General features: G+C 55.6%; 3 protein-coding genes across 3 annotated transcripts; 2 read left to right on the forward strand and 1 right to left on the reverse strand.

Annotated features, from left to right (window-relative positions):
- Positions 1-17: 17 nt before the first annotated feature.
- Positions 18-1,100, reverse strand: RPS28 (ribosomal protein S28). The gene is made up of 4 exons (XM_055125106.1): positions 991-1,100; positions 845-892; positions 181-308; positions 18-92 (listed from the first exon to the last, which is right to left on the reverse strand). Exons 1-3 carry the CDS (start codon positions 1,027-1,029, stop codon positions 186-188), a joined length of 210 nt encoding a protein of 69 aa, XP_054981081.1. The 5' UTR covers positions 1,030-1,100; the 3' UTR covers positions 18-92; positions 181-185.
- A 40-nt stretch (positions 1,101-1,140) lies between these two features.
- On the forward strand, positions 1,141-3,843 carry NDUFA7 (NADH:ubiquinone oxidoreductase subunit A7). Its single transcript, XM_055125101.1, has 4 exons — positions 1,141-1,250; positions 1,628-1,677; positions 3,214-3,363; positions 3,667-3,843. Exons 1-4 carry the CDS (start codon positions 1,200-1,202, stop codon positions 3,740-3,742), a joined length of 327 nt encoding a protein of 108 aa, XP_054981076.1. The 5' UTR covers positions 1,141-1,199; the 3' UTR covers positions 3,743-3,843.
- A 1,727-nt stretch (positions 3,844-5,570) lies between these two features.
- On the forward strand, positions 5,571-10,554 carry CD320 (CD320 molecule). The gene is made up of 5 exons (XM_055125094.1): positions 5,571-6,499; positions 8,703-8,816; positions 9,181-9,414; positions 9,613-9,771; positions 10,012-10,554. The coding sequence occupies exons 1-5, from the start codon at positions 6,367-6,369 to the stop codon at positions 10,149-10,151; spliced, it is 780 nt and encodes a 259-aa protein (XP_054981069.1). The 5' UTR covers positions 5,571-6,366; the 3' UTR covers positions 10,152-10,554.
- The last annotated feature ends 6,418 nt before the right edge of the window (positions 10,555-16,972 follow it).

A 16,972-nucleotide genomic window follows, 5' to 3' on the forward strand; every position in this document is an offset into this window, starting at 1 on the left:
ATCTTCAGACAGTCACGTAGTAGAAATCCGTTTATTAACAGTGACGGGTCATCTGCGGGTGGCCAAGGGGTCGCGCCGGATCCATCCAGGACCTGTAAAAGTTGCCAAGCCATGAGCCGCTGCCAGCCCGCGCCCACCCCTCTCCGGCCCCTCCCTCCCTCCTCTCCCTGGGGCAAGCACCGGGCTCAGCGCAGCCGCCGGGCCTCTCGCTCAGACTCCAGCAGGGTCAGCACGTCCCCCTCGCGGACCGGGCCTTTCACGTTGCGGATGATGGAGCGGCTCGTGTCGTCCATGAATTCCACGCGCACCTGCGGGCGCCAGGGGGTGGGGGTGGGCATGATGAAGACGGCGCCAAGCGGGGTACGGAACCCGGGGAAGGGCCCAAAGCGCGGGAACTCACAGCAGCGTATGGGGCAGGGGAGTCGGCGCCAGTGCTGTGCCCGGGGTTCAATCGAGAGCTAAAGTATGGACTAGGCCTGAGCCCAGCGGGTAGGGCGCTCGCCGTGCACGCTGCCGACCGAGGAGGTTCGATTCCCGGCACCCCATAAGGTCCTCCCCCGCCCCGAGTCCCGCCAGGAGTGATCCATGAGCACAAAGCCGGGAGTCAGCCCTGAGAACCGCCGGATATGGCCCCCAAATCCCAAAAATATGGAAAAATAAAGGGGCTGAACGCTGAGCGGCCCGTCGGAGCTCGGGCATGGAGGCAGGCAGAGCTCAGATGCGGTTGCAAAACATTGGGTGAAGACCCGGAGCTTCCCGAAGGGGTTCAGGGTGTCTAGGCGAGGGTGGGGTGGGGTGGGGTGGGGCGGTGGGCTCGCACGCTAGGGCGCCCCCACCTGCGTACCTGAGTGCACTGTCCCTGCGATCCGGTCCTTCCCAGCACCTTGGTGACCTACGGAGGAAAGAAGCAGGGGGTCAGACCCGGCCGGCCCGCTCCCCGAGATCCTGCCTCAGGTCCCCGGGTGCCCCACCCCCGCGCGTCCACCTCACCCGGGCTAATTTGATAGGCTGCACGCGGCTGGTGTCCATGATGGCGGCCGTGGAACAAGGTACCCTAAGAGGAGGTCACGTGCTCCGCGCCGAGCTTATATACAGCCTCTTAGCCACGCCTTAATGCCGGCTCTCGCGAGAGCGTCCGCGGCCTTCCCAGCGGCCCCCGCGCCGCTGGCGTCACCGGCGCCCTTCAGCGGCGTCCAAGGATGGCGTCTGCTACCAGCTTCATCCGGATGCTGCGGAACTGGGCGTCAGGGGTGTGTGGGGCGTGAAGGGCTGCACTGGGCATCTCTGGGCCCCCGTTCACCCCGGACCCCCCCCCCCGCCCACGACTTCCTTCCCTCCTGGGCCTGCAGCCCTGGGTTCGAGATCAGATCTCCTAACACACTGACCTCTTGCAGCCTGGTTCTGCTGTACCGAACCTCCCGTGGCTGACAACCTGCGTTGGACTTAGTCCCACCGTTTCTTAGCGCCGTCCCGGGCTCTTCTCTTCGCCTCTTTTAACTCGAGACCTCTGCCCTCATTGTCCATCTCCTGCTGCCCTTCACCTGCCTCCCGGCGCTGGCCCTGTACCCCCACTCCCCTTTCCTGGGGTGCCCAGCGGATTCTGACCTTCCTTTCTCTCCGTCCACAGCATAACTTACAGGCGAAGCTGCAGCTACGGTACCAGGAGATCGCCAAGCGGTGAGCAGACCCCGCTCGTTGGTTTGACTCCTGCCTTTCCCTGGCTCCTCCTGAAACAAACAAGAAAACTGATAGTGCTTTTAGGTTCGAAATCCCGCGTGCAGTCCTCAGCAAGCTTTTAATTCTATTTAATTTTTGCAGAGTTTTTAATTCTATTTAATATTTGGCTTTTTGCCCACACCTATTGGTGCTCAGGAATGACTGCTGGCTTTGTGCTCAAGGATCACTCAAGGCAGGGCTCTGGGGACCCTGTGAGAGGCTGGGGAGCCAACTCGGGTCCATCATATACAAGGCAAGCACCCAGCGTGCTGTTCAATCCCTCTGGTCCCTTTGGTTTCTGTTTTCCAGGAAAGCTCTTTTGAAGTTGCCTTTTCCTTTGGGGGCCTCAGGCTGCTTTGCCGATTCCCAGCAGGGTTTAGTCCTAGCCTGGAGGGGCAGGAAGTGCTGAGATCTGAATCTGGAGGATCTCACAGACCCGCGTCTTTGAGTAAGAAGCCTTGATCCCAGCAGGGCTCTCTAGAAAGCCCTCCTGGAACCGGAAAGGGTTCCTTGGCTGGCCTTTGAGAACAAAGCCCCTCAGAGTGAGTGATTCCAAGTCTGGAGCTGTTGCCTGAGCATTTAAGATACTATTTTCGTTTTGTTTTGTTCGGGTGCCGCACCCGGCAGTGTTCAGGGGTGACTCCTAGTTCTGCACGCAGGAATTTCTCCTCGCGGTGCTCTGGGGGACCCTATGGGATGTTGACACTCCTACTCCATTTGGCTGTGTGCAAGGCGTTCCCTGCGGTATTATCACTCTGACCTAGCATTTTAGATTTCTTCTTCTCCTTCCGTTCCTGGTGGTGGTTGTAATGGTTGGAGATCACACACATGCTTAGTTTAGGGAGTTTGCCAAATATTGACATTTGGGTATGTCTCCGGGGGTCCCAGAACTAAGGCCGGGTACTGGGTCCCCACTAAGGACAGGGCTGGGGTACTGGGTACTTTACTGGTGGTGGCAGAACTACTGGGATTGTATTTGGTGCAGGCAATGGGGGGTGAGGGGGAGGACCAGGAATTGAACTCACAGCTTTGTGCTTACCACTGGCTGTGTGGTGCTCCCACTAGCTGGCCAGTGAGACCAAGCCTGTGAGCCAGTCAGGCTGTGGGTGAGATTATTTCTTGATACTCTTGTTTTTGTTTTTTGTTTTTTGTTTTTTTGCTTTTTGGGTCACACCTGGCTCATGCACTCAGGGATTACTCCTGGCGGTGCTCGGGGGACCGTATGGAATGCTGGGAATCGAACCCAGGTCAGCCGCATGCAAGGCAAACACCCTACCTGCTGTGCTATCACTCCAGCCCCTCCCCTTGACTTTTTAGGGCCCCATCAGGGAATACTTAAGGCTTACTCCTGCCTCTGCACTTTGGAATTACTCCTGACGGTGCTCTGGGAACCCTATGGGATGCCTCAATCAAACCCGGCTTGGCCACGTGCAAGGCCAGCGCCCTCCCTACTGTCCTATGACTCCTGCCCTACTTCCTGCTGTTCTTTCCCTGCAGGACTCAGCCTCCTCCCAAGCTCCCTGTGGGCCCCAGCCACAAGCTCTTCAATAATCACTACTGTACTCGTGACGGCCGCCGGGAGTCCACGCCACCCTCTGTCGTCATGTCCACACAGAAGGCATTGGTGGCAGGCAAGTCCTCTGAGAGGTAAGCCAGAGCTGTTGGGGTGTGCCAGGTGCATGTGGGATATCAGGGATTTGAACTCATGACCACATGCTTGCAGGGTTACCGGAACTGCCCTATCAGTTACTTGGCTTTAACATTTCAGACCTTGCTGGAGCTTTTCCATGTTCCAGTGTTGGATGCGAAGCTGGTCCAACCAGAAAGTGGCCTTGTTAGCTTCCAGCCCCTGGCGCTCGCCCGGCCAGTGCCTGCCCCATCTTGTCTCCAGGTTCTATAGAAACCCAGCAGAACCCAGTACTCCAAACGAACCTTTTTTGTCTTTTCTAGCTCCATAAAGGGGCCAGTGACACCAGCTCCGCCTATGAAGAAGTGGGAACTGTCCTTAGACCAGCCATACCTGTGACTCTGGGTCTCTGCACCAACGCTTCCGCCTCCCTCCTGGCTGCTGCCTTCCAGGAATTCCGACATTTAACTTACAACAAATACATCGAGCTTCAGGATCGATTCTGCTTGCATTTGGTTTTTCTTTGGTGGTGCCAGGGATGGGACCCAGCTGGGGGAAGGCAAGGGCTCTGCCACTGAGCTCCAGCCAATGATCGTAACTGATTAACTCCCTGGATACAAACTTCAGGCTTTCAGACTTGGTGTGGGGCTTGCAAAAAAACAACAACAAAACAGATGTGACCTGGGGCTGGAGCGATAGCACAGCGGGTAGGGCATTTGCCTTGCACGCGGCCGAACCGGGTTTGATTCCCAGCATCCCATATGGTCCCCTGAGTACCGCCAGGAGTAATTCCTGAGTGCAGAGCCAGGAGTAACCCCTGTGCATTGCCAGGTGTGACCCAAAAAGCAAAAACAAAACAAAACAGATGAGACCTATCAAAGATGGGAATGGGGGTGGTGATCTATATTTATATGTTCAAGAAAAGGAAACGGGGCCAGAGTCATGGTACAACAGGTAGGGCATTTGCTCTGCACACGGCCAACAGTTACACACGGTTGGATCCCTGGCATCCCATATGCTCCCCAAGCACTGCCAGGAGTCATTTCTGAGAACAGAGCCAAGAGTAACCCCTGAGCATCTCTGGGGGGAAAAAAAAAACAGAAAATGAGTAACTGGTCCTTGATTGGGCACAAAGTTCTTTTTTATTTTTTTTCTTTTTGGGTCACACCTGGCGATGCACAGGGGTTACTCCTGGCTCTGCACTCAGGAATTACCCCTGGCCGTGCTCAGGGGACCATATGGGATGCTGGGATTTGAACCCGGGTCGGCCGCGTGCAAGGCAAACGCCCTACCTGCTGTGCTATCTCTCCAGCCCCTATTGGGCACAAAGTTCTGTTTGCTTGCTTTGGGCCACACCCTGGTGGTACTCAGCAGAAATCACTTCTGGTGGCCCTTGGTAGATCCTGTAGGGTGATGGGGACCAAAGTTTAGTTGGCTGGTCCTGCAAGGCAAGGGCCTTACCCACTGTCCTATGTCTGTGTGTGTGTGTGTGTGTGTGTGTGTGTGTGTGTGTGTGTGTGTGTGTGTGTGTGTGTGTGTGTGTGTGTGTGACACCTGGAGATGCTCAGGGGTTACTCCTGGCTCTACACTCAGGAATGAGGTGCTCTGGGATGCTGGGGATCAAACCCAGAGTCTGCTGCGTGCCCAGTGTCCTATCTATGTCCGTGTGTGTGTGTGTGTGTGTGTGTGTGTGTGTGTGTGACACCTGGAGATGCTCAGGGGTTACTCCTGGCTCTACACTCAGGAATGAGGTGCTCTGGGATGCTGGGGATCAAACCCAGAGTCTGCTGCGTGCAAAGCAAACTCCCTACTATGGCGCTCCGGCCTACCCCAAAATATTTCTCTTTTTCCCAAAGCAAAAAGAAAAGCGAATCCCTACCTCCTGATGAGGCCTCTCTAAAGATAACCTGAGGATTTCAGTTGGGTGCATTCTAATCGGAGGGAGTGGTCACAGGAAGGTAGTTGGGTACTGGAGTCTCTTTAATTTATTCACCATATAATTTTTTTTTTTTTTTTTTGCTTTTTGGGTCACACCCAGCGATGCTCAGGGGTTACTCCTGGCTTTGCACTCAGGAATTGCTCCTGGCAGTGCTTGGGGGACCATATGGGATGCCGGGGATCGAACCAGGTCGGCCGCGTGCAAGGCAAACGCCCTACCCGCTGTGCTATCGCTCCGGCCCCTCACCATATAATTTAAGTCTGCCATGTAGCAAGCACTGGGGAAGCACTGAGCAACACAGGCTTCCCGTTTTCCCAAGCTAGCATTCTAAAAGGGTCTAGACAAGCCAATATAAGTAAATAAAACCTATTAACTATTTGCATAGGAAGCTGAAGGGAAGGGGTATGGCTGAGGGCGGGAGTACCGCATTTGATGGAATAAATGGGCAATCCACATGCTACTGCGTACCTTGGGCAGTTAAAGTAATTAAGCATCATTTGGGCCATATCCGGTGGTGGCCAGGCTTATTTCTGGTTCTGGGATTACAGATCATTACTGTTCGCGCTCAAGAGACCGTATGAGATGCCGGAGATCAAACCGGGGTCGGTTGCGTGCTAGTCTAGCTCCCTGGGCGCTGTACTGTCTTTGCACGGTCCTTCGATAAAGCTCTTACAGGCCCCAGGAATTTTTTTTTTCTGTTTTGGGGGCCACAGTCGGCAATGCTCAGGGCTACTCCTGGCTGCACTTATGAATCACTTCTGGCTGGCAGTACTTGGGGGATCATGTGGGATGCCGAGGATCGAGCCTGGGTAGCCACGTGCAACCTTACCGACTGTATAATCTCCGGCTAGCGTCCCCAGGAATTTCTAATTTCAGGAGACCTCTTTATTTGGCGTTATACCCCTTATCCCAGGGAAAAGTGAAGATGCGATTCCGGTCCTAATTGCCCTTGTATTGCAACATTTACGGTAATCTCAGCTGAAGGCCCGCTCCCGCGGGTGTGCGCACGCGCAGGAGGAGTCTAGAGCTGGACCCACGCGGGGCTGGGCTGGCGCTGCGGCGCGGCGGCGTGAAGTGCGCGTGGATGGCCCGGGCCGGAGCGCGCCAGAGAACGACTCTGGGCCTGGCGCTGCGGCTGCTGCTGGTTCTCGAGTTGGGACGACAGGTCGCCCTGAATCCACTGCCGCCTGGGTCCAGGTCGCTGGGACAGGCCCAAGGTGAGTGCGCCCCGCGCCGCCCGGGTGTCCCCCACCTCCCTCCTTCGAGTCTCTCTCCCCGCCCTCTTGTGCCTTGCCCCGCCTCGCTATTGGCTGCTCCGTCCGTCCGTCACGGACACTCCCCCAGCACGTGGCTCGATCTCCTCAACTTGCAGTTCTAGTTGCGTGCTGGCCGGATTGGTTTGGTGGGGAGGTGCTTGGCCTCCTGGGGGCTACTCTGCTGGGTTTACGTGCCTAGTCTCGAGTCGGCTCGCACCCCCCCTTCCGGTTCTGCCGTGTCAGGCTCCTTTGTCCAGCCCCCCGCGGCTCTGCAGCCCGGCGTGGGAGGAAAGGCGCTGGCTGGCTCGGTTTGTCCGACCTCTAACCCGTCACCTGGCTGGCGCCTTCCTCAGGACGTTGCCTTCCTGCCCTTCCAGTCTCTACATCTTCCTCCTCTGATCTTAAAGAACAAAAAGCCTCTCTCTGCTCTTTGCTGTGCTCAGGCTCTCGGACGCATTGGTCCAGGGTTAAGTGAAGGTTCCGGTCTGTGTTCCGGTGCCCCAGACTTGAAACGCTGTGAGCTCAGTTCCCCACATGTATTCTACTCCTCTTAGCTGGCCCCTGACCTTAATGTCCACCAAAGCCTCTTTAGGCGACTTGTTCTTTTTTTTTTTTTTCCCTTTTTTTCCAAAGAGCTGGACTTGAGCTGGAGAGAGTTGGGGGCCAAGTGTTTGCCTTGCACTGCATAGGGTCCTAGAGCACCTCCCAGCGTGATCCTTAGCGCAGAGCTAAGCATAGGCACCAAAGCGATCTACAAGCAGTGGGTGGGGCCTTTGCCTTGCACGTTGGCGATCCGGGTTTGATACCTGGCACCCGAGCCTTCCAGGAATGATCCCTGAGCCCAGAGCCAGGAGTAAGCCCAGAGCACTGCCTGGTGTGACCCCCCAAAAAACAAAACAGAGATAGTAGATTAAGATTAGCCTTGTTGCAGACCAAGGAGCAGTATTCAATTCCAGACTCTTTTTTTTTTTTTTTTTTTTTGCTTTTTTCGGTCACACCCAGCGATGCACAGGGGTTACTCCTGGCTCTGCACTCAGGAATTACTCCTGGCGGTGCTCAGGGGACCATATGGGATGCTGGGAATTGAACCCGGTTCGGCTGTGTGCAAGGCAAATGCCCTACCCGCTGTGCTATCGCTGCAGCCCCTCAATTCCTAACTCTTTTTTGGAATTTTTTGGATTACCTGGCTTACTGCTGAGTATGGCCCAAATTGAAGAAGAAAAGGCTTCAGGCAGATTGAAAGGAGTGAGTCTGGACTGGGGTCAAGCCAGGCCGGCAGTCACGGCTGCCATGCTTAGGAGGAAGCCCTGAGGGGCTCTCCCTTCCTCTCTGGCGCAGATTCAGATCCGAAGCCCTGCTGCCTTTTTAAAAATTCTTTTTTTGGATCAAACCAGGGGGTGCTTCCAGACCCTGAGGTCCCAGGGGATGAACCCAGAGCTCCTGCAGGCGCTTCGCTTCGGTTCCCAGAGGCAGATTTCTCCCCTACCCTCCTCCAGGCCCTTCTCTTCACCTCCGGAGGAGGCCCCAGGCCAAGCCTCATGGCAGGACGCAGCATGGCGGGGCTTCTGGGAGACTGAGTCACAGGTGGAGGCAGTGCCTTGAGCCCTTTCCCAAGAATAGACCAAGGAGGCTGTCACTGGGTGTCAGGTGCGGGGAGGCCAGCATCCTGTGCCAGGGACAGCCTCCACCCCCCCACCCAGCCCCTACCTTGGAGAAGCTGATGGGAACTAGGGGAAGAGGGAAGGCTGAAGGTGAGGGCTGGGTCTTCAGGGGACCAGATGAGGCAGAACGGTGACAGGAGACACGACCCGGTGTCATCAGAGGGTGGGCGCTCAGGTGATTTGAGCTTGATTCTCGGGGGTGTCTGCTGGCCAAATAGAGATGAGCTGGGCACCGCTCTCAGGATGGGGGACCGAGCTGGTGAGTTATTGCGGCTTGGTAACGCAGCAGCAGATCGAGAGTCTCAGTTTCTCCTTTGTGAAGCAGGTGGGATCCGTCAAATGAGGGCGGCAGTAGAACTGGCCAGCGGCACTCCGTCAGGGTGGAGCTCGTAGAGCGAAGGTGGCCGATCTTACCATTCCTGGGAACTGGTGCGCTACTCCCTCCATCTCATTCCGTCGCCCCCATCCTGAGCCCCCCACCTGCTCTTGTACCCATCTTGCAGGCTCCTGCCCACCCTCCAGCTTCCAGTGTCGCTCCAATGGCTACTGCGTGCCCCTCACCTGGCGCTGTGACAGTGATGAGGACTGCCCTGACGGCAGTGATGAGGAGGCTTGCAGTGAGTGGTCATGCCCCCGGGGGGTGGGGAGCTTATAGTAAAACCTTTAAGGGCTGGGCCTAACCATGGCCTAACCTTGGGCTGGACTTCCAATTAGATCCTGTGGGGCGGGGCCTAAGCAGGGGCGGGGCTTCCCATTAGGTACCACAGGGTGGGGCCTAGTCAGGGGCGGGACTTCCTGTTAGGTACCACGGGGCGGGGCCAAAGCAGGGGCAGGCTTGGAAGTAGAGGGCGGGGCTTCCTTGATTGGCCGTTGACCTTGCAGGGTTGGCTGTGCGTGGGCGGGGGTGGGGGTGGGGGGGCTTATAATCGCGCTTTGGGTGGGCCTTTGGGACCTGACCCCCACTTTTTTTTGTGGCCCCAGGAATCGAACCGTGTCCCCAGGACGGGCCGTGTCCACAGCCCACCGGCGACCCCTGCTCTTGCGACAACATCAGGGACTGCCCCCGTGGTGGGGAGGGGCGCCACCTCAACTGCAGTTACCCGCCGTGCCCCGCGGGGGAGCTGCGGTGCCTGCTGGGCGCTGCCTGCATCCCGCACACGTGGCTCTGTGACGGTCACCCCGACTGCCCCGACGCCAGCGATGAGCGGAGCTGTGGTGCGAGGCCTTGGAGTGGGGCTGGGTGGCGGGCGGGTCTTTGGAGGACAACCTGGGCCTGGCACAGTGGGGAGTGGCGAGGCGGGGGTGCGCTTGCATCTGTTGGGTCCGGTGGTTGAGGGGCTCCACGGGGACCCCCTGGAGTGCCTTGCCTTTCCCCTCCCACTGCCTGGCCCCTGAACCCAGGACTTCCTGCAGGAAATCAGACCAGTCAGGAGGGGAACAGCACGTCCACGGTGACCCCCGAGGCCCTGGAGAGCTCCCCCTCTGTCAGCAACTCCTCAGCCTCTCCTCCCGGGGACCAGCTCACAGACCAGCCCCAGAACCCAAGTGCCAGTTGGGGTGTGGCGGTTGGTGGTAAGAATAATTCCACTTCTGCGGGCGGGGCTCGGCGGGGAGGTCGCGGGGGGCTGGTGCGTGGGGGGGGGGGCTCCATCTGTCCTAACTGCCTGTATGGATGGTTGGTTTGTTCGTTGTTTTGAGGACACACCCAGTGGTGCGGTGGCACTCAGGACCCCATGGTGATGAGGGGGAATCAAACTCAAGGCAGGGGCCTTCCCCCGTGTCCTACCTGACCCTCCTTCTGTCCCCCCACAGCGGTGCTCATCATAGCTCTGGCCATCACCTCCCTGGGGGTGTACTGCCTGGGGTTCCGGAGACGCCCCCCGCGCCCCTGGCTGCTGTTGGACCTGAAGAATTGCCTGGTGCTGTTGGACCAGAAAACCTCGCTGCTCTGAGCTGACACCTCACATCCTCCCCCCGCCCCCCGCCAGGCTGCGAAGGGAACACACATAGATGGTGGCAGGTGCCCACGTGGCTCGTTGTACCTGAGCACCCACAGATGTGACTGCAGCTTGGGGTGCCCAGACCTTCAGCTCCCTAAATCTGACTGTGGGGAGTCTGGCTGGGGAACGGCCCCCGACTGGCACCGAAGAATCGCCCCACCCCACCATGGGGCGACCCTGCACTTTGACACTCCTGCTGGATCCTCGCTCGAGGGGTTTTAAAGATTAAAGTTCCTTCCCATCTTTTCATCTCTCGTCTCTGCACACATGCAGTACCTTTGCTGTCACCCCACATTCTAGGGGGTACTCCCCCAGCTCTGGATGTCTCCACTTTATTTATTTATTTATTTATTTATTTATTTATTTATTTATTTATTTATTTATGCTCTTTGGGTCACACTGGCTCTGCACTCAAGAATTACCCCTGGTTGGGGCTGGAGAGATAGCACAGCGGGTAGGGCGTTTGCCTTGCACGCGGCCAACCCGGGTTCGATTCCCAGCATCCCATATGGTCCCCTGAGCACCGCCAGGGGTAATTCCTGAGTGTAGAGCCAGGAATAACCCCTGTGCATCGCCAGGTGTGACCCAAAAAGCAAAAAAAAAAAAAAAAGAATTACCCCTGGCGGTGCTCGGAGGGCCATATGGGATGCTGGGAATCGAACCCGGGTTGGCCGCGTGCAAGGCAAACGCCCTACCCGCTGTGCTATTGCTCCAGCCCCTGGATGCTTCCACTTTAGATCCTGGGGTGCAGAATGGATTCGGGGGTGCAGGTATATTGATGGCAAAGAGGATAGGACTTCTGCTCCACTTCTCGGGCTAGGGGAAGCCCCACTTCCCTTCTCCACACACTCTGTCCTGACTTCCTGCACAGGTGGACATGGACACTGGGCGCCCCACCTCCACCCCACGCTGGTCTGGGCTCCACAAGGGCTGAAATAATGCTGGTTCTGTGGGCTGGGCAGCTCCTGGGTTTCAGGCACCTAAAGCCCTGGGTGAAATCCTGAACCCCTCTGTGAGACCACAGTGACCCCCGACCTCAGCACTTCTAGGTGTACCCCTATAAAATACAGGTTTGGAGGCTGGCCATGCATGTGGCTGGCCCTGGGAGGATGTTGGCCATGCATGTGGCTGGCCCTGGGTTTGATCACTGGCATCCTATATTATGAGCCCGGAATTGATTACTAAGTACAGAGCCAGGAGTAACCCCTAGCACCCCAGGTGTGACCCAAAAGCAGAAAAAAAAATGTCGGGTGACAGAGCAATAGTGCAATGGGTAGGGCACTTGTCTTGCATGTGGCCGACCTGGGTCAATTCTCAGCAACCCATATAGTCCCCCAAGCACTGCCAGGAGTAACCCCTGAGCACTGCTGGATGTGGCCCCAAAACTTTGAACAGGTTGCAGAGGGTCGAGGACAGACAGTACAGTGGATAGGACACTTTGCGGCCACCCAAATTTGATCTCTGGCGTCCCATATGGTTCCCCAGGAGTGAGTGCTGAGCACTGCTGGGTGTGGCCCCAAACCCAGATAAAAGGAAAAACTTCCAAAACATTTGTCTCACTGCAGATTCTGGTGGGGCTGAGACTTCTTGTTTGTTTTCATTATCAATTTGCTGGGAAAATAACAGTGTGTCCTTACAGTTGACTCTGAAACAATGCTTTGTTTAATTTGTATTATTAGGGAACAGTTTATCCTGTCCCAAAGGAAGAAAAAAGCTTTGGAGGAGGAGAAAGAATTTTTTTTTTTAAAGATACTTCTACTTGAGGCTGGAGTGATAGCACAGCAGGGTAGGGCATTTGCCTTGCATGCAGCCGACCCCGGTTCGATTCCCAGTACCCCATACGGTCCTCCGAGCACCGCCAGGAGTAATTCTGAGTGCAGAGCCAGGAGTAACCCCTGAGCATCACTGGGTGTGACCCAAAAAGTAAAAAAAAAAAAAGATACTTCTACTTCCTTGCCAAAATGGAAAGTTACATCTTTTTGAAGTTCTTTGGGTTAAATGGCTGAAGTGCCATCTATTTTGGGGTCTGGAGGCCACACAGGATGCTCAGGGCTACTCCTGGCTCTGTGCTTGGTCACCATGGGGGACAGGGACTTGAACTCACTTCACTTGGGGTGATGTTTGGGCCACCCCTAATGGCGTTCTGGGCTTAAGCTCTTTTCTCTTGCACTCAGGGATCGAGTCCAGGTCTGCCATGCACAAGGCACAGGCCCTGCCCGCTGGCCCATCACTCTGGCGTCTCCTACTTTTAAAATATTCTTTTGGCTTTTTGGGTCACTCCTGGTGATGCGCAGGGCTTACTCCTGGCTCTGCACTCAGGAATTATTCCTGGTGGTGCTCTGGGGACCCTAATGGATGCTGGGGCTGAAACATGAGTCAGCTGTGTGCAAGGCAAACGCCTTCCCTGATCACTCTGGCCCTGCTGCTTTCTTTTTAAATAAGCAAGACAAAACTCTTGGGCAAACTAGAGATGCCTGCTTTGCAGGAGAGAAACTTAGCAAGGCTGGAAGCAGGTGAGGAGTCAGCTGTGCTTAAGGAAGGGGGTCCCGGGGGGGTTGGGGGGCTGCTGATAATGGTTCACGAGTTGAGCTGGGTAGGGGGTGACAGGGAGGTAGGCAGGTAAGCAGAGAAGGGCCCTTGGCAATAAAACTTAGGTCAACAGAACTTCTGGGAGGAAAATCCTAAGACTGATCCACCTTATGTATACAGAAAACAGACCTGATAGGACCTTCAGCCGACCCTGAGGAGGTTGGATCCCTCCCCATGAAGTTCCTCAAACCCTCGAACCTCTCCCTTAATCTGATTAAAATGTGATCCAGCCCCTAGAAGACTCCAGAACTTCCAGATCAAGACAACCTGAGAAGAACCTATAAGAGACACCTTGGGGACTGGAGCAATAGCACAGCGGGTAGGACGTTTGCCTTGCACGCGGCCGACCCGAGTTCAAATCCCAGCGTCCCATATGGTCCCCTGAGCACCGCCATGGGTAATTCCTGAGTGCAGAGCCAGGAGTAACCCCTGAGCATTGCCGGGTGTGACCCCAAAAAAAAGCAAAAAAAAAAAAAAAAGAGAGAGAGAGACACCTTGAACAAAGGAAGGGCGTGCATGTGCTGCCCGAGCCCGTGTGCTGCTTGTACATGTGGCGCCCACATCTCCTCTCTTGAGGTGTGGACTTTGATGCTTTCCTGTCTGACGCTGGGATGTGTGTAGGGGCTCTCTCCGCCCTTGGAGAAGCCCGCCTTCTCTCTTGAGCGCTGTTACTCTGTCTCTCTTACTCTCCACCCTCGCACTTTTCTCTTCCTCCTTCCCTTCAAAAATCCTCCAAATAAAATCTGTTTTACTTCACAGTTTTACTTCACTCCTGAAATTCTTTTCTGTGAGCGAGACAAGAACCCAGTAACCCTGGGTCCCGGGTGGCAGAGGCGGATCGGGAGAAAGTGACTGTTTTTCTCTTCCCGACTCAGGTGAGCCACCCGTGGGGTCCACCGACATCAATAGGATGTTCTTGTCTCAGCTGCATGTCTCTGACACTACTGATGTCAGGCCGGGTCATTTCTGGTTGGGGATGGGGGAGGGGAGGGGCTGATCTGTGAATCACTGGGTATTTGTTTATTTATTTATTTATTTTTGGTTTTTGGATGCACAGGGGTTACTCCTGGCTCATGCACTCAGAAATTACTCCTGGCGGTGCTTGGGGGACCCTATGGGATGCTGGGAATTGAACCCGGGTTGGCCGCATGCAAGGCAAAGGCCCTACCCGCTGTGCTATCGCTCCAGCCCCTCACTGGGTATTTGAAAGGGCTCATGATCCACGCATTCGTCCAGCTCCCTCAGAGCAGTCAGCAGATTTGTGTGCTGATGAGATTCATCTAGGAGCGCGGGGACTGTTGGGGTGGCTCCGTGCAGACCCCAGTAAGGGAGGCAGCGCTGGAGATAGCTGGGGGTTGTCTGGATTCCCCTCAGGGTTCCAGCAGAAAGGGCTGGCGTGAGTCCAAATGGAGAGCGGAGGCGTGTGTCGCGCTTCTGACTTTCCCAGGGACGCCGCCGATCTGCCCCAAGGATGGGGAAACTGGTGGGCGTGAGGTGCGGGGAAGGAGAAAAGTGGCGGGAACGTTCAATGCACGTGCTTTCTAGTGCCGCTAAAAACACGGCGGAAGGCAGCGAGTGGCCGCTAGGTGGCGCCGTCTCCCCACAGCGACGCCCCACCGGCCGGGGTTTCTGGCCAGACCTGGTGATTTTTTTTTTCTTTTTTTGGGGTCACACCCGGTGATGCTCATGGGTTACTCCTGGCTCTGAACTCAGGAATTACCCCTGGCTATGCTCAGGGGACCATATGGGATGCTGGGAATCGAACCCGGGTGGGCCGCGTGCAAGGTAAACGCCCTACCCGCTGTGCTATTGCTCCAGCCCCTGGTGATTTTTTAACTTTTATTATTATTATTATTATTAAAATTCCTGGCAACTTTTGCAGCTTTCATTCTCATTTATTTATGCATTTTGTTCTCCATTAAGTGAACTCTAGCATACCTGAGATTTGTCACTTTAGCCTTTATGTATTGCTGGCCAGGGACTGTTAGGATTTTGGGGGGGCACTCCTGGAGATTATTAGGGGTACTCCTGGAGTGGAGGTCTCTCCTCAATGTCGTCAGCCCCTCTAAAGCTCTACTAATCAAGGCTCAAGGCCCATGTGGGGCTAGAGCTTGGCCACATGCAGGAAATATGCCTTAATCTCTTGATCCCTCCCGACTGGCCTAAAGCAGCGCTCAGGGGACCATATGATATTGCTAGTGGAACTGGTGCCCCTTGCATGCAAGGCTTGGGCGCCACAGACATCTGGACACGCCCGGACATCTTTCTAGGTGAGAGATCAGTTAAAATACCCTCCTCCCTGGGTCGGGGCGATAGGACAGCGGGTAGGGCTCCTACCTTGCACTCAGCAGAGCAGGTTCGATTCCGGGCATCCCATATAGTGCCCTGAGCACCGCCAGGAGGAACCACTGAGCATAGCCAGGTGTGGCCCCAAAACAACTAAACCCTGGTTCCCTTCCTAACCCGATGGTTTGTTTTCTTTGAACCATCTTGGATGCCTTCCCCGTCCTGCCTGAATCAGATAGCTCTGGCAGGTATTTGCGGTCACAGCTCCGTCTGGCTTCCGGGCCTGATAGCATCTCCCCAGCAGAACATTTTCATTTTAATCAAGTTCAGCTTATCACTCTTCTTTCAAAGAGGCCTTGGTGTGATAAAGACATTATCTCACCTCACCACACCCGAGGTGATATAACTTCTCCTGGAGGAATTTACGCTTCTGTGTTTTGCACATAGGTATTTAAATCACATGCAAAATATTTGCATATAATTTAAAACTTAAATTATTTTGTGGAGACCACACCTGGCATGGCTCAGTGCTTACTCCAGGCTTGTGCTCAGAGATCCCTCCAGCCATGAGCCATGCTGGGACTAGATGTGGTGTTGAGGATCGAACCAGGGTCGACCCCTTGCAAGACAAGTGCCCTACCTGCTGTCCTATCTCTCCGGCCCTCTATTAGTTTTGTTACATTAAAAAACACTGGGGGTTGGAGCAATAGCACAGTGGGTAGGGCGTTTGCCTTGCACGCGGCCGACCCGGGTTCAATTCCCAGCATCCCATATGGTCCCCTGAGCACCGCCAGGGGTGATTCCTGAGTGCAGAGCCAGGAGTAACCCCTGTGCATCGCCAGATATGACCCAAAAAGCAAAACAAAACAAAACAAAACAAAAACAAAAACACTGGGGGCTGGAGCGATAGCACAGCAGGTAGGGCGTTTGCCTTGCACACGGCCGACCCGGGTTCGATTCCCAGAATCCCATATGGTCCCCTGAGCACTGCCAGGAGTAATTCCTGTGCATCGCCGGGTGTGACCCAAAAAGAAAAAAACACATTGGGGTGTTACCTTTATTTGAGGACCACACCCCAACACACAGAGGGGGGATTAAACCCAAGGACCCCGGCATGGCTTGGCCCATTGAGCTATCTCAGACCCTGATTGACACAGAGTTTTTTTCTTTTGTTTTTTGGGCCATACCTGGCAGTACTCAGGGCTGTGTGCTCAGGGGTCACTCCTGGTGAGGTTTGGGAGACCCTATGTGGATCCAACCAGGGTCAGCTGTATGCAAGGCGAGCGCCTTCCCTGCTGTGCTGAATTGACCCAACTTGAAAAGGCTGCGAATTTCTCAGCTTACCTTTTGGGGTGGACTAGGACCACTCATCCCTCCTCTCTCCATCTCTCTTTTTCCTCCCCCTCCTCCTGTCCAAGTGCTCCTTCTCTCCTCGTTTCTCCTTCCTTTCCCGCTGCCCCCTCCTCTTTTGCACCTGTGTCCAGTACCCAGCCCCCAGCCCTGTCCCTCCTTTGCCATCAGTCCCAGCTCTTCCATGACCCTCTAGGTGGGAACTGACCACACCAGGCACCCCCCCCCCCGCCCCCCCTCACCCCGCGGGCTGGGCCCAGAGCAGTGTGCCCTCTAGAGGTGGAAGGAGGAAGTGCAGCGAGTCTGGGGACTGTCACCGTTTAAGGCCATGCCCTTCCCATCTGTGGGATTCTGCAAGCCCAAATCCTGGAGTCTCAGGGGAGGCATAAGGGATTGTGTGACAGGGACTTAAAGGGCAGGAGCGATAGTACAGTGGGGACAGCGTTTGCCTTGCATGTGGCCGACCCAGTTTTGATCCTCGGCATCCCACAGGATCCCCTGAGCACCGCCAGAGGTAATTCCTGGACCCCCGAGCATCGCCGGTGTGA

This window comes from Sorex araneus, chromosome 2 (genome assembly GCF_027595985.1).
Source record: "Sorex araneus isolate mSorAra2 chromosome 2, mSorAra2.pri, whole genome shotgun sequence".
Taxonomy (NCBI): Eukaryota; Metazoa; Chordata; class Mammalia; order Eulipotyphla; family Soricidae; genus Sorex; species Sorex araneus.

Bases quoted from the DNA above. Each gene is read 5' to 3' on its own strand.
- RPS28 (XM_055125106.1), bottom strand. From the start codon at position 1,029: ATGGACACCAGCCGCGTGCAGCCTATCAAATTAGCCCGG. The intron at 893-990 runs GTGAGGTGGACG...TTTCCTCCGTAG, and splicing joins AGCCTATCAAATTAGCCCGG to GTCACCAAGGTGCTGGGAAG. The intron at 309-844 runs GTACGCAGGTGG...TGGCGCCCGCAG, and splicing joins CGCAGGGACAGTGCACTCAG to GTGCGCGTGGAATTCATGGA.
- CD320 (XM_055125094.1), top strand. From the start codon at position 6,367: ATGGCCCGGGCCGGAGCGCGCCAGAGAACGACTCTGGGCCTGGCGCTG. The intron at 8,817-9,180 runs GTGAGTGGTCAT...TTGTGGCCCCAG, and splicing joins CAGTGATGAGGAGGCTTGCA to GAATCGAACCGTGTCCCCAG. The intron at 9,415-9,612 runs GTGCGAGGCCTT...GACTTCCTGCAG, and splicing joins CAGCGATGAGCGGAGCTGTG to GAAATCAGACCAGTCAGGAG.
- NDUFA7 (XM_055125101.1), top strand. From the start codon at position 1,200: ATGGCGTCTGCTACCAGCTTCATCCGGATGCTGCGGAACTGGGCGTCA. The intron at 1,678-3,213 runs GTGAGCAGACCC...CTTTCCCTGCAG, and splicing joins TACCAGGAGATCGCCAAGCG to GACTCAGCCTCCTCCCAAGC. The intron at 3,364-3,666 runs GTAAGCCAGAGC...TGTCTTTTCTAG, and splicing joins GCAGGCAAGTCCTCTGAGAG to CTCCATAAAGGGGCCAGTGA.